This window comes from Colius striatus, chromosome 1 (assembly GCF_028858725.1).
Source record: "Colius striatus isolate bColStr4 chromosome 1, bColStr4.1.hap1, whole genome shotgun sequence".
In the NCBI taxonomy this organism is placed as follows: domain Eukaryota; kingdom Metazoa; phylum Chordata; class Aves; order Coliiformes; family Coliidae; genus Colius; species Colius striatus.
The window spans coordinates 134,026,171-134,038,025 of record NC_084759.1 but is presented as its reverse complement, the minus strand read 5'-3'; the positions used below and the strand labels follow the sequence as shown (position 1 = coordinate 134,038,025).

Here is an 11,855-nt window from a genome sequence, read left to right as displayed (position 1 = left end):
GACACGCTCATTCTGCGTGATCTGCTTTTTCTCCTCATCATTTTCTTCTGTTTTGGGACTGGACATACAAAAATAATTAAAAAAATAAAGACTTTCAGGCACCCTTTCCGTGTGCAGCTCGCTACTTCCATAGGTTGTGATATGGAGGACAGAGGCAGGGAATGTCACTCTGGGGCAACTACTTAATATTTGTAGTGCCTCTCAGCTATGGGGATCTTGGAACATTTTGCAGGCTCATCTTCTTCAGGAGTCTTTCATTCAGTTACAGGCAACCATTTCTAAAGTAGAACGCCTTTTCACGTTCTTATCAGCACGTACTCAGGTGTTACAAAACAGCTGAGAGAGTGTGCTGAATCTAACGGGCAGCATACTCCTACTGTACAAAACAGCAGGCAGCAACACAAGCACTCTCCATTGCCCACACTCCCACCCCCAAGAACACGTCTGAGCGTTCCCTAGTGGAACCTCCCTGAGAACTCTGCTTGGGGAATGGAACAACCTCTTGTTAAGGCTTGTTCTCTTCATGTACCGGTGTCACTGGAGCTGCTGCCTGTATCTTTTTGCTCAGTTAACCGATCATGCTGGGCTTACTTAATTTTCCTGGAAGAGCCAAAATGACGGAGATGTTCTTCAAGGTTCTTCAAAGAGGCACATCACCTGAACTTGTGTAAAGTCAGTGTCTCTTTGGAAAGTGTGGCGGGGAGGATCTATGACTCAGAAGTCACACTGTTCTCGAATAAGAAGCAATAGCTCCCAACAAAATGACAGAAGAAAGAGAGAAAAATTATCAGTTTTCCAGAAGTGGGTATTGCTACACCTTTGTTAGCCCGTGGGTCACAGTTGTTTTGTCTGCTGTTCAGCATATTTGGAAAAGGAGGTAATGAGATATCCAAAGAGCTCTCACATTATCCTAGATAAATCTAAATGCTGCAGCAAAACAGAGAGAGAATTCCTGAGAGAAAATAAACTAGAAGAATGGAGCAAAACAGCTTAAGATAAACTCCTCCCCACTACCCTGCAATCCCCTCCCCACCCCCCCCCCCCCCCAAAAAAAAAAAAGAAGGGAGAAAATGGAGAAGGGGAAAAAAAGGCCTGTTCCCACACAGGTGTTAGGAAGTGATCACTAGAACCTGAGAGCACACATGGATCTATTTGTTCTGCAGCACAGATGCCTGTAGCTGGGAGAATTTGTCCTGGTAAAATTGCTTTGATATAATAAGGTCCCGACACACCTCATTCTTGGGCTTTGTGCTTGGATGACTGCAGGCTGTGTTAGTGGGATGGGCTTTGTGCACAGACTATTGGCCACATGCAGGTATTACATAGTTTCATGATATGCAGAAACACACCCCTAGCTGAAGAAAATGTTCTAGTCTCTCTCATGTCTTCAAAAAGGGCAAGAAGGATGACCCAGGAAACTACAGGCCGGTCAGCCTCACCTCCATCCCTGGAAAGGTGATGGAACAACTCATCCTGAATGTTATCACTGAAGGAAAAGATGGTTATCAGGGGGAGTCAACATGGATTCACCAAGGGGAAATCCTGTTTGACCAACCTGATATCCTTCTATGAGTGCCTAACCGGCTGGCTAGATGAGGGGAGAGCAGTGGATGTCATATACCTTGACTTCAGCAAGGCTTTTGACACTGTCTCCCATAACAGAAAGCTCAAGCAGTGTGGCTTGGATGAGCGGACAGTGAGGTGGATCGAGAGCTGGCTGAATGACAGAGCCCAGAGGGTGGTGATCAATGGCATAGAATTGAGTTGGAGTGGAGTTCCACAGGGATCGGTTCTGGGGCCAGTCTTGTTCAACATCTTCATCAACAATGTGGATGAGGGGACAGAGTGTACCCTCAGCAAGTTCGCTGATGACACCAAACTGGGAGGACTGGCTGATTCCCCAGAAGGCTGTGCTGCCATTCAGCGGGATCTCAACCAGCTTGAGAGTTGGGCAGAGAGGAACCTCATGAGGTTCAACAAGGACAAGTGCAGAGTCCTGCATCTTGGAAGGAACAACCCCTTGCACCAGTACAGGCTGGGGGTCGAACTGCTGAAAAGCAGCTCTGCAGAGAGAGACCTGGGAGTCTTGATTGGTAATAAGCTAAACATGAGCCAGCAATGTGCCCTCATGGCCAAGAAGGCCAATGGCATCCTAGGATGCATCAAGAAGAGTGTGGCCAGCAGATGAAGGGAGGTTCTTCTCCCCCTCTCCTCTGCCCTGGTGAGGCCTCATCAGGAGTACTCTGTCCAGTTCTGGGCTCCCCAGCTCAAGAGGGACAGGGAAGTGCTGGATAGAGTCCAGCGCAGGGCCACCAAGATGATCAGGGGACTGGAATATCTTTCATATGAGGAAAGGCTGCAGGAACCTCGGTAGAACCTGAGAGCACACATGGTTCTATTTGTTCTGTTTAACATCTCTGTTAATGACCTGGATGATGGGGCAGAGTTTAGCCTCAGCAACTTGGCCCAGCAACTCCAGGCTGGGAGTGGTGGCTGATACACCACAGAGTCATGCTGCCATCCAGAGGGACCTCAACAGGCTGGAGAAATGATCCAACAATTAGCTTCTGAAGTTCAACAAGGGGAGGTGCAAAGTTCTGTGCTTTTGTAGAAATAATTCTATGTACCAACATATGCTGGAGGCGACCCAGATGGAAAGCAGTTTTGCAGAAAAGGACCTGGGAGTCTGAAGTACTGAGGCCTGAAAAACAGGCCCTGAACCAAAGTTGACCTCTATACGAATCTCCCAACCAAATGTTACATAAAATTAGTACTTGATTATTAGTGAAAGATGTATGACTATTAATGAAAGATGTAGCTTAGAAAGAATATAATTATTAGTGCAGACAGATGCTGTGAGAATGTATTCCTTTGCTTGTCGAGAGGCAGGCTGTCCAGGCTGTGAAACCAGGTGTCTGTCCTTGTGGGGAGCTATGTGATCAAAGCCAAATAGACAAGAAACTCCTTTGGTTCCTCCCTGAGCCATGGCCAGGCTTTGGGTGGCATATCAAAGGAGATCAGAGACAATGGGGACAAACTGAAATGTCGGAGGTTCCTTATGAACACAAGGAAACTGGAGTAGGGAGATCGTGAAGTCTGCATACTTAGACATGCAAAAGCTATCTAGACACAGTCCTGGGCCACCGGCTTTAGATGGCCCTGCTTGAGCAGGGGGGTTGGGCCAGATGAATTTCGAAGGCTCCTCCTTGCTTCAACCATCTGTGATTCTATGGTTCTATGATTACGTGACCCCCCCCCCCCCCCCCCCCCCCCCCCCAGTAATTGCAGGATGCCCGTATCACGTGGCATAACATCATTATCTGCATAGAGATGTGACTTTACACATCCTCTCTTTCCATCATTTTATCTTTTGAGTAGCCAGTGTAACATCTAGACTGCAAGTAGGCTATTATTGACAAACTGCTGTGCGTTATGAACACACAGCTGCTTTACACAGATGTGCCTGAGTGTCACGACTGAGCATATAAAACAAGCACCTTTGACTGTGGTTTCTGTAGCTACAGCTCCCTCGATACCTTCTACAGCAGGAGACAAAGGAGAATAAATATGAGGACGGGGAGTGTGAGAAGGAGAGCAGCTGTTCCAAGAGAAACTTCTTAGACTAGCTTTTGTGCAGTGCCACTGAAAGCTGGCAAAAGAAGTACTGCATAGGAGAAAATTGTACTACAAATAAAATAGAACGTGACTGCAGAAACTCAAGACGGCAATGATCACTAGAGATCTCTGTGGTTTTCTACTACCACCTGGAAATTGCACAGCTGTGGCCAGTCAATATGCGTCTCATTGATCTGCTGAACATTGAAGGCTACTCCTAAGTTTGTTTCCACAGGGCCTTAAGATTGCCGTTGCCACTTCAAACTAAAAATTCTCAAGAGTTGAGCCAAACCTTCTAAACCACATCTTTGTTAGGTCAGCTCTGACCTGACCCCTCCTATCCTGCTGAAAAGGGGCTGAGCTGCTCCTAGGACCCTCTCTGTTCTCCAGCAAATGAAAAGGTGAGGTTGGGTAACTCACTGAACCATATGGCAAGACTTTGGCAGCCCTGACTATCCTTTTCTGGGTCATGGGAGATACTCTGGCTTACGGCTGACAGTCCAGAAGGTGTCTACGCTTCTCTTCAGCTTCTTACTGGGCTATATTAGCAGGGAACTGTGCAACACCAGGCAGTTCATGAGGACAAGGGAGGTCAGATGGAGTGTCTTTAACCCTCATGGCCCTCAATGAATTCTGCTGCAAATGTGGCCTCTCATTTTCTGGGGCCACGTTAACCTTTTGTATCCACAAAAATCTACGACAAGGGGTTCCATAATTTCCCTAAAAGAAGATGAATTGTCCTTTGCTTCTTCTGAGCCTGCCATCCCCCCAGCTTTAATTGCTAGCCCTTATTTTTTTTTTTACAGGAAGAGACAGCAAGCAATCCATCTCTGCCCAGTCTCCCCAGGCCACTCCTAATTTTACACACTCTTGTCATGACCTACCTACTCTGTTTCTCTAGGAGATCAAGAGTCCAAATCTCTGACATGGGTGGAAAGAGAAGAAAAAAAGAATGCTATGCCAATGAAGAAAGAGAAACGCAGGCAGAGATTACAATGCAAGAGGCTTTGACAGAAGGTTTCCTCAGGTGTGGGGAGCTGGAAGAACCTTTGAAGAATGCTCCCAGGCAGGAAAGATTCAGGAAGAGAGAATCAACGGTCCTTCCACCACCAAGGTCAGTGAGGTGTACAAGGACTAGCCTCGGAAACTCCTCCGCTTTATGCTCCTGGGAAGCTTTTTCTCTGTCAGCACATGGTCTCACCAGGTTTCCATTTCCCAGGATCTTGCATCAGCCTGGACAAGTGTATTTACTTTACCTGAGTCCAGTGATGACACAGCTGACTGAAATACTTGAACTAGGAACATGGATTTCTAGAAATGCAGGTTGCAATTACTTGTCTGTAGATGATATCTAACACAGCTGCCCTCAATTCACCAGTTCTCCTCCTTCCTGTGCACCTGGGGCTGCCAACATCCTGCTGCAGCATTAAATGAGAGATTTGCTTGCAGCTGGATATGTGTCCGCAGAGTGTACTTTTTGAAAGATCCTGAACAAAATCCTTTACAATGAGTCTGTGGAATTTCATCAGCATGGAGCAGAAGAAGGTATTGACATTTCAGGTAGAGATTCCTCATAGTCTTAAAGGAAGCAAGGAAGGAAGGAAGGAGGGGTGGGAGAGGTGTTACCTGCATGTAGAGGAGCCCGTTTGCCCTTCAGAGCTCTCACTGAAAAGCCTGAAGGGCTGTTCTGAAGCAGTCTGTTGCTGGATGACCTGTGAGTTGTGTATCACAAACACCCTGTTCACCTTCATTTGAGATCAGTGTGCTCCACGTGCTGTCCTGCTGGCATGCACCCTGGGGTCCTGGGGTTCACTCTTGAACGGGCCCTTGAGAGGCAGAGAAGGGGAATGGGAAGGTCTTGGGTGAGGTATGAGGTCAGTAGCGTCCTCTTGCTAATTTAAGCAAGTAGCATAGAAAGTCTTGCAGAGATCTTTTCTTCAATGAGATGAGCAGGCACCCCCTATATGGTGCCTTTCCTGCTGTGGAGAATAAGCGATCCATTAAAGAACAGAGTAGGTTAAATAAGTAACATGGGAAAGCAACAAAAAAACCCAACATAAAGGCAGGTATGGTCATGCTTCCCAGTTCAGACGCTGAACTGCTGAATTTTCCTGACACTTGGGTGGATACGACATCAAACGTTACCTAATAAACCCTATGAAAAGAAGGAAAAAGAAGATGTCCGTCCTAGCTAGATGTTACCTCAAAGGTTATTAGAGCTATATCTCAGGAAAAATGCTGCTTTAAAATATCAGACGGCAGCCTGCCTCTATGCCAATGGCATGTTTTGGATAAAGAAACTGGAAACCCATAGAGAGATCAAATTGTGCACTGTTGTAGATTAGGAATTGCTCTTGCTCTGCTTAGTGATGATGGGATTAGATATGCTTAGTAATTCTTGCGACGCTTAGTCCTATTATGGATCTTTCCCTTTTCCACAGCAAGCTCGTAATCCTTTCTTGTCTCTCGGGATAATGCATATTTGTAAGAAAACTGTGTACTGACACCAGTCTAAAGCCCAAGAAATTTCATGCAGCAATTCACGCATCTCCTTGGAGGAGTCCCAGGCCCTGAACTTGCCCTTTAATATAAAGGAAAATTTCCATCTGGACAGTGGCACTGTGTGTTCCAGTCCTCCCGAGCTCTCAAAGAACTGACTGAGAAATGGAGTCTTTATGTATTTGTAAACACTAATGAGATCAGACCCTCAGTCTCCTCCAAACTGAAGAGCCCCAGCTCCCTCAGCCTTTCATCGTAAGGGAGATGCTCCACTCCCTTAATAATCTTTGTGGCCCTGTGCTGAGCTCTCTCCAGCAGCTCCCTGTCCTTCTTGAACTGAAGGGCCCAGAACTGGACACAATATTCCAGATGTGGTCTCACGGGGGCGGAGTAGAGGGGGAGGAGAACCTCTCTCAACCTAGTAACCACAGCCCTTCTAATACAGCCCAGGATGCCATTGGCCTTCTTGGCCACGAGGGCACGTTGCTGGCCATCCTGCTGTCCACCAGGACCCCCAGGTCCCTTTCCCCTCCAACAGTTCATTCCCCACCCTGTACTGGAACATGGGGTTATGCATGTGTCAGCCGCTCCCCCTAGTTTAGTATCATCAGCAAAGTTGCTGACAGTGCCCTCTGTTCCCGCATCAAGATCATTAATGAATATATTGAACAGTACCGGTCCCCGCACCGACCCCTGAGGGACTGCACTAGATAGAGGCCTCCAACTAGACCCTGCCCCACTGATGACCACTCTCTGCCTTCTTCCCTTCAACCAGTTAACAATCCACCTCACTACCTGATCATCCAGCCCACCCCTTCTCAGTTTTTCTGTGAGGATTCTGTGGGAGATGGTGTCAGATGCTTTGCTGAAATCAAGATAAACCACATCCACCACACTACCACCATCTCTCCACCTGGTTCCATCTTCATAAAAGGCTATCAGGTTGGTCAAACATGACTTCCCTTTGGTAAAGCCATGTTGACTGCTCCCAATGACCCTCTTGTCTTTTAAATGCCTGGAAACAGCATCCAGGATAAGTTGTTCCATCACCTTTCCAGGGATGGAGGTGAGGCTGACTGGCCTGTAGTGACCTGGGTCCTCCTTCTTACCCCTTTTGAAGACGAGTGACGTTTGCTTTCCTCCAGTCCTCAGGCACCTCCTTTACCTCCCTTCCAAGGTATAACTCCAACAGGGCTTTAGCTTTTCTAATTGCCTCCCTACATCCTCTGACAACAGTCTTATATCCATACCAAGTGGCCATCCCTTCCTTCCATGACCTATAGACTTTCTTCTGCCACTTGACTTTAGCCAACAGTTTCCTGTTTAACCATGCTTGGTATTCTGTTATACTCGGTATACTCAAAAGATCCTGAACTCCACCATCTTGGGTTGCTGCAGCCAAAGGCTGCCCTCAACCTTACAGGAGCTAACCTGATGAATCTGTTAGCTCCTCAGAAAATTATTATTCATCAAACGCAGTTATCTTTGGCAAAGTCAGCGTCATGACAGGAATCCTCTCTCTTTCAGAGACGGATTTCAGAAGATCTCATTATTTGCGTTCATACACGTTGCATCCATAAACATCAGCATTACACAGAAAGGCTTCCATGACAAAAATGAGTATTTATGGAACATTCCAAAGCTAAATAAAAAATATGGCTTGGTAGTCAGGCCAATATTATTCTACAGATTAGGGGAGAGAAATTAGGAAAGAAGGAGATGTGGTGCACATTTCCACACTTGAACTCTTTACCTTGGGAGGTGGTTGGGGCACAGAATAGAGGGTTTTGTACTCACTAGTTGAAATTACTTTTGAATAGTCTTATTTGGGAAAACAGTATGTACTGTGTGATAAACACACACACAGACGCACAGTTTACTCAAGAAAAGGAATTTGCCAAAATCACCAGTCTTAATGCTGAGAGGTTTTTGGGTATTTCTTGTTTGGTTGTTTTGGGTTTGTTGTGTGTTTGATTTTCCAAATAAATGTATAGTGTCCTAAGTGTCCATCACCTACAATATACAGCTTCCGGTAGCAATGTGCGTTTTTAAGAATGACACCACGCAGAAGAATCTCAGAGGGGTTTGAGGTCTGCCCTCAACAGATGCTGCATCTAAGAGTGAAACAGACAAATAACTCCACGTCTTCCAAAGCCCCAGTGTATTTTTAAATTGAAGGCTGCCCTCTGGAATAATGTAATAATAGCTCTCTATGTTAGGAAAGGTTTATGATTAACTGATATGTTATTTGTACTTTCTATCTTTTAATGCCCACATTTGGATCTTCAGATTTTCCACTGTGTACTTTTTGTCTGGAGAAAACCTTGGACTGGAGATAAGGCCCTTTCAAAAAATGTATTTCTAGCAGCTCACACTTCCAGTCCACCAGTCGAGGCTGGAGGCTGTGTCAAGATCATGAAATACATACTGCTTGTCACCTTTGTTGGTGTGGCTGGTGAGTATATTTTTGAGTTCTATTTTGGCAGTTTATAAGGTGGCTCATTTTCTGATCAAGTTTGCAAGGCAGTCTGTTGCAGGAACGTGAAGTCCGGTTTCCACTTGCAAAAGTTTTGAGGTAGAGCACTGCGACTTTGTTTGACTGTTGTCTGTTCATAATTGCTTGTGTCACAGAGTGGGGAATCAATGCCTTTGTAAGGGTTCTTGACTTCTTATCTCCCAGTTGCCTTCCCCGTCAACTCCGATGATGACGATGACAAGATCGTGGGAGGCTACACCTGTGCAGAGAGCTCTGTTGCCTATCAGGTGTCCCTGAATTCTGGGTATCACTTCTGTGGAGGTTCCCTCATCGACAGCCAGTGGGTCCTGTCAGCTGCTCACTGCTACAAATAGTGAGTGCAAAAGAATGTATACTCCTGTGACCTCTCTCTTTCTTTGCATTCCCTTTTAGCAGGAGTTCTGAGCTCTGAGATCCAAATACGCAAGTGACTCCGTTCTGACAGGAGATAACCAGGGAATAGGTGGCTCCTTCAGGAAGCTGGGCTGAGGCATTATCGTCATTAGGGGTTTCCCACTTCTGCGAGCGTTTCTGTGGATGCAGAGCGCTTTCTGACATGACAATGTGATAATCGAGCAAGGAGTTACCGACTGCGATTTCTTAGGAATTGCACTACTCTTGCTAAAGCTTAGTCACTGGAGAACAGGGAGAGGAATGAAATTGGGGTGATAGCAGTTTGCCTTTTTCCAGAATGCTTGTATAAAGCACTGGTTTATATTCAACTTGTCCCAGCTCAACAACATCAAGTTGCAGAAATTCACCACCTGCACTGGGAGTGGGTAAGATCTCAGGACGTGTTGTGGGACAAGAAAGATAACCTACGTGAAAACAGCTGCTGAGATTGCTATGTCAAAGCACGTGAATGCGGTGACAGGGATGTTCCTCATAACCTGTCTGTAGCAGTGAAATATATGCCATTCCTTCTCTTTTCCAGTCGCATCCAAGTGCAGCTTGGGAAACACAATCTGGCACTCACAGAATCCACTCAGCAGTTGATTAGTTCATCTAAAGTCATCCGCCACTCCGGCTACAGCTCCTCAACGCTGGACAATGATATTATGCTCATCAAGCTTTCCAAAGCAGCCACGCTCAACAAAGCTGTCCAAACAGTTCCTCTGCCTACCAGCTGTGTGGCCGCAGGCACCACATGCCTAATCTCTGGCTGGGGCAACACACTCAGCAGTGGCAGTGAGTACTCTGTGGGAACGTACCACATCACCAGGGCCCGGGAGACACTCTAAGACCTCACAGTTAATTCCAAGCAGTACAGGGTAGAGCACAGGAAGTGCTGTGGGACAGGCCGTTTTGAGTGATCAAGTCTGTGTGGGACAGTAACCACTGAACTGCTTTAAAGGCAAGCCTTCATAAGGTCCTTTATCTTGCTCTATGTTACGACCATGGAACCACTGAAGTCGTCCATGTGCCGTTCACCAGCACGTTCACACCGCCATAAATTTTGTGGCCTGGCCCTGACAGCTGTACAGTGCCAAGCACTAGCAATTTAACTGATGTAAATGGAGGTGTCAGTTCTCTGAGAACAAGATGAAAATCTTTGACTGTCAATCTAAAATTACTAGAAGAGAGCACCACTCTCTTACTCCCAAGCTCAGAGGTGTGGATGGTGGCTGGTGATGACAACTAAACCTGAACCGGAGGAGAGGCTGGTTTTCCTGAGGCCTAAGTTTTCTGCAGCATATGTGCTACAAGAGTTGCTCTTGGCTCCATGCTTGCTGATTGATGATTTCTGGCTGCAGTGTAGAATGGTGTACCCCTAGGTGGAGTCTGTTCCATCTAAACAAAAGGAATCCATGCTGTGATTATGGTTCAGAGGAAAAATGATGACTGCTAAAACAAGATACTCAGTGGTTACATTTCCCCTTAGAAAGGTCTCCTCAGGCCTCTGAAATGAACTTGGAGATCTTGTCAACCATCTCTCTGTGTTTTCCTGCAGTTCAGTATCCAGACACCTTGCAGTGCCTGAAGGCTCCTGTACTCTCCTCAAGTGCGTGCAACGAAGCCTACCCTGGGGAAATTACCTCGAACATGATATGTGTAGGATACTTGGAGGGAGGGAAAGACTCCTGCCAGGTAAAATGTCTACTTCTCCTTTCACATGTGTTTCTCTCCTGCTTTTTGCTAACAGAATAGGCCTTCACATTAGAGAATCTGTTAGACTCGCTTCACCGTCATGTCTGAATGTTGGTTTTTTTGAACAGCAGCGGAGGCTTAGGGCAAAAGTTGCTTAATGAGTGAGCCTAGGTTTTTTTCCACTCAGTTAGCGGTTAGCCCCTTCTTGAGGCAGCGAACACCTCTGCCCTAAACCTCCACAAGCAGACTATGCCTGCGCCTGCACCTAGTGATAGGACAAGGCGCAACGGGTACAAGCTGGAACATAAGAGGTTCCAAAGAAACACAAGGAATCATTTCTTCACTGTGAGGGTGACGGAGCACTGGAACGGGCTGCCCAGAGGGGTTGTTGATTCTCCTTATCTGGAGGCATTCAAAACCCACCTGGATGCGTTCCTGTGTGACCTACTCTAAGTAGCCCTGCTCTGGCAGAGGGGATGCTAATGCTAGGTTTGGACTCACAGAAAATGAAGCAGCTAGTGTGTCCAGACACAGGAAGTCTGGAAAATGAACACACCTGATAGTCGCTCTGCATTGCACGTGTGCCTAGCTCTGAGCAAGTCCTTGGCAGAATAGTGTATAAGATACACATATGCTAAGGAACTGCTGAGGACTGCATCCGTCAAAAATAGGCCGCTTATTCATCCAAACCAAGGTGAGGCACAGTAGCATCAGGTGTAGAGTGGTCATCAGAAATGACCTTTGTAGAAGTTGTGTGTAGAAAAAGCACAGTGGAGCTGTCTCAAAGGTCAATGATTTCTGGAATCTCTGGCTCTTTGCTTACACTGAGAGCATTTGCTGAGTATCTGTATCCTTTCTGTGCCCAGGGGGATTCCGGTGGTCCAGTGGTCTGCAATGGGCAGCTCCAGGGCGTTGTTTCCTGGGGTCTTGGATGTGCGCAGAAAGGCTATCCTGGTGTTTACACAAAGGTTTGCAATTATGTCTCCTGGATCAAGTCAACTATAGCTGCCAATTGAGACACGCTCATTCTGCGTGATCTGCTTTTTCTCCTCATCATTTTCTTCTGTTTTGGGACTGGACATACAAAAATAATTAAAAAAATAAAGACTTTCAGGCACCCTTTCCGTGTGCAGCTCGC

At 46.5% G+C, this 11,855-nt stretch overlaps 1 protein-coding gene across 1 annotated transcript; it reads left to right on the top strand.

Moving 5' to 3' along the window:
• The first annotated feature begins 8,529 nt into the window (after nt 1-8,529).
• Nucleotides 8,530-11,733, top strand: LOC133624697 (trypsin I-P1-like). The gene is made up of 5 exons (XM_061988833.1): nt 8,530-8,569; nt 8,795-8,963; nt 9,564-9,817; nt 10,581-10,717; nt 11,584-11,733. Exons 1-5 carry the CDS (start codon nt 8,530-8,532, stop codon nt 11,731-11,733), a joined length of 750 nt encoding a protein of 249 aa, XP_061844817.1.
• The last annotated feature ends 122 nt before the right edge of the window (nt 11,734-11,855 follow it).

What these genes read in the sequence shown, in the direction of transcription:
- LOC133624697 (XM_061988833.1), top strand. Translation starts at nt 8,530, where the DNA reads ATGAAATACATACTGCTTGTCACCTTTGTTGGTGTGGCTG. An exon ending in CACCTTTGTTGGTGTGGCTG is followed by an intron (nt 8,570 to 8,794) that starts GTGAGTATATTT and finishes CTTATCTCCCAG; the next exon opens with TTGCCTTCCCCGTCAACTCC. An exon ending in GAGGGAAAGACTCCTGCCAG is followed by an intron (nt 10,718 to 11,583) that starts GTAAAATGTCTA and finishes TTCTGTGCCCAG; the next exon opens with GGGGATTCCGGTGGTCCAGT.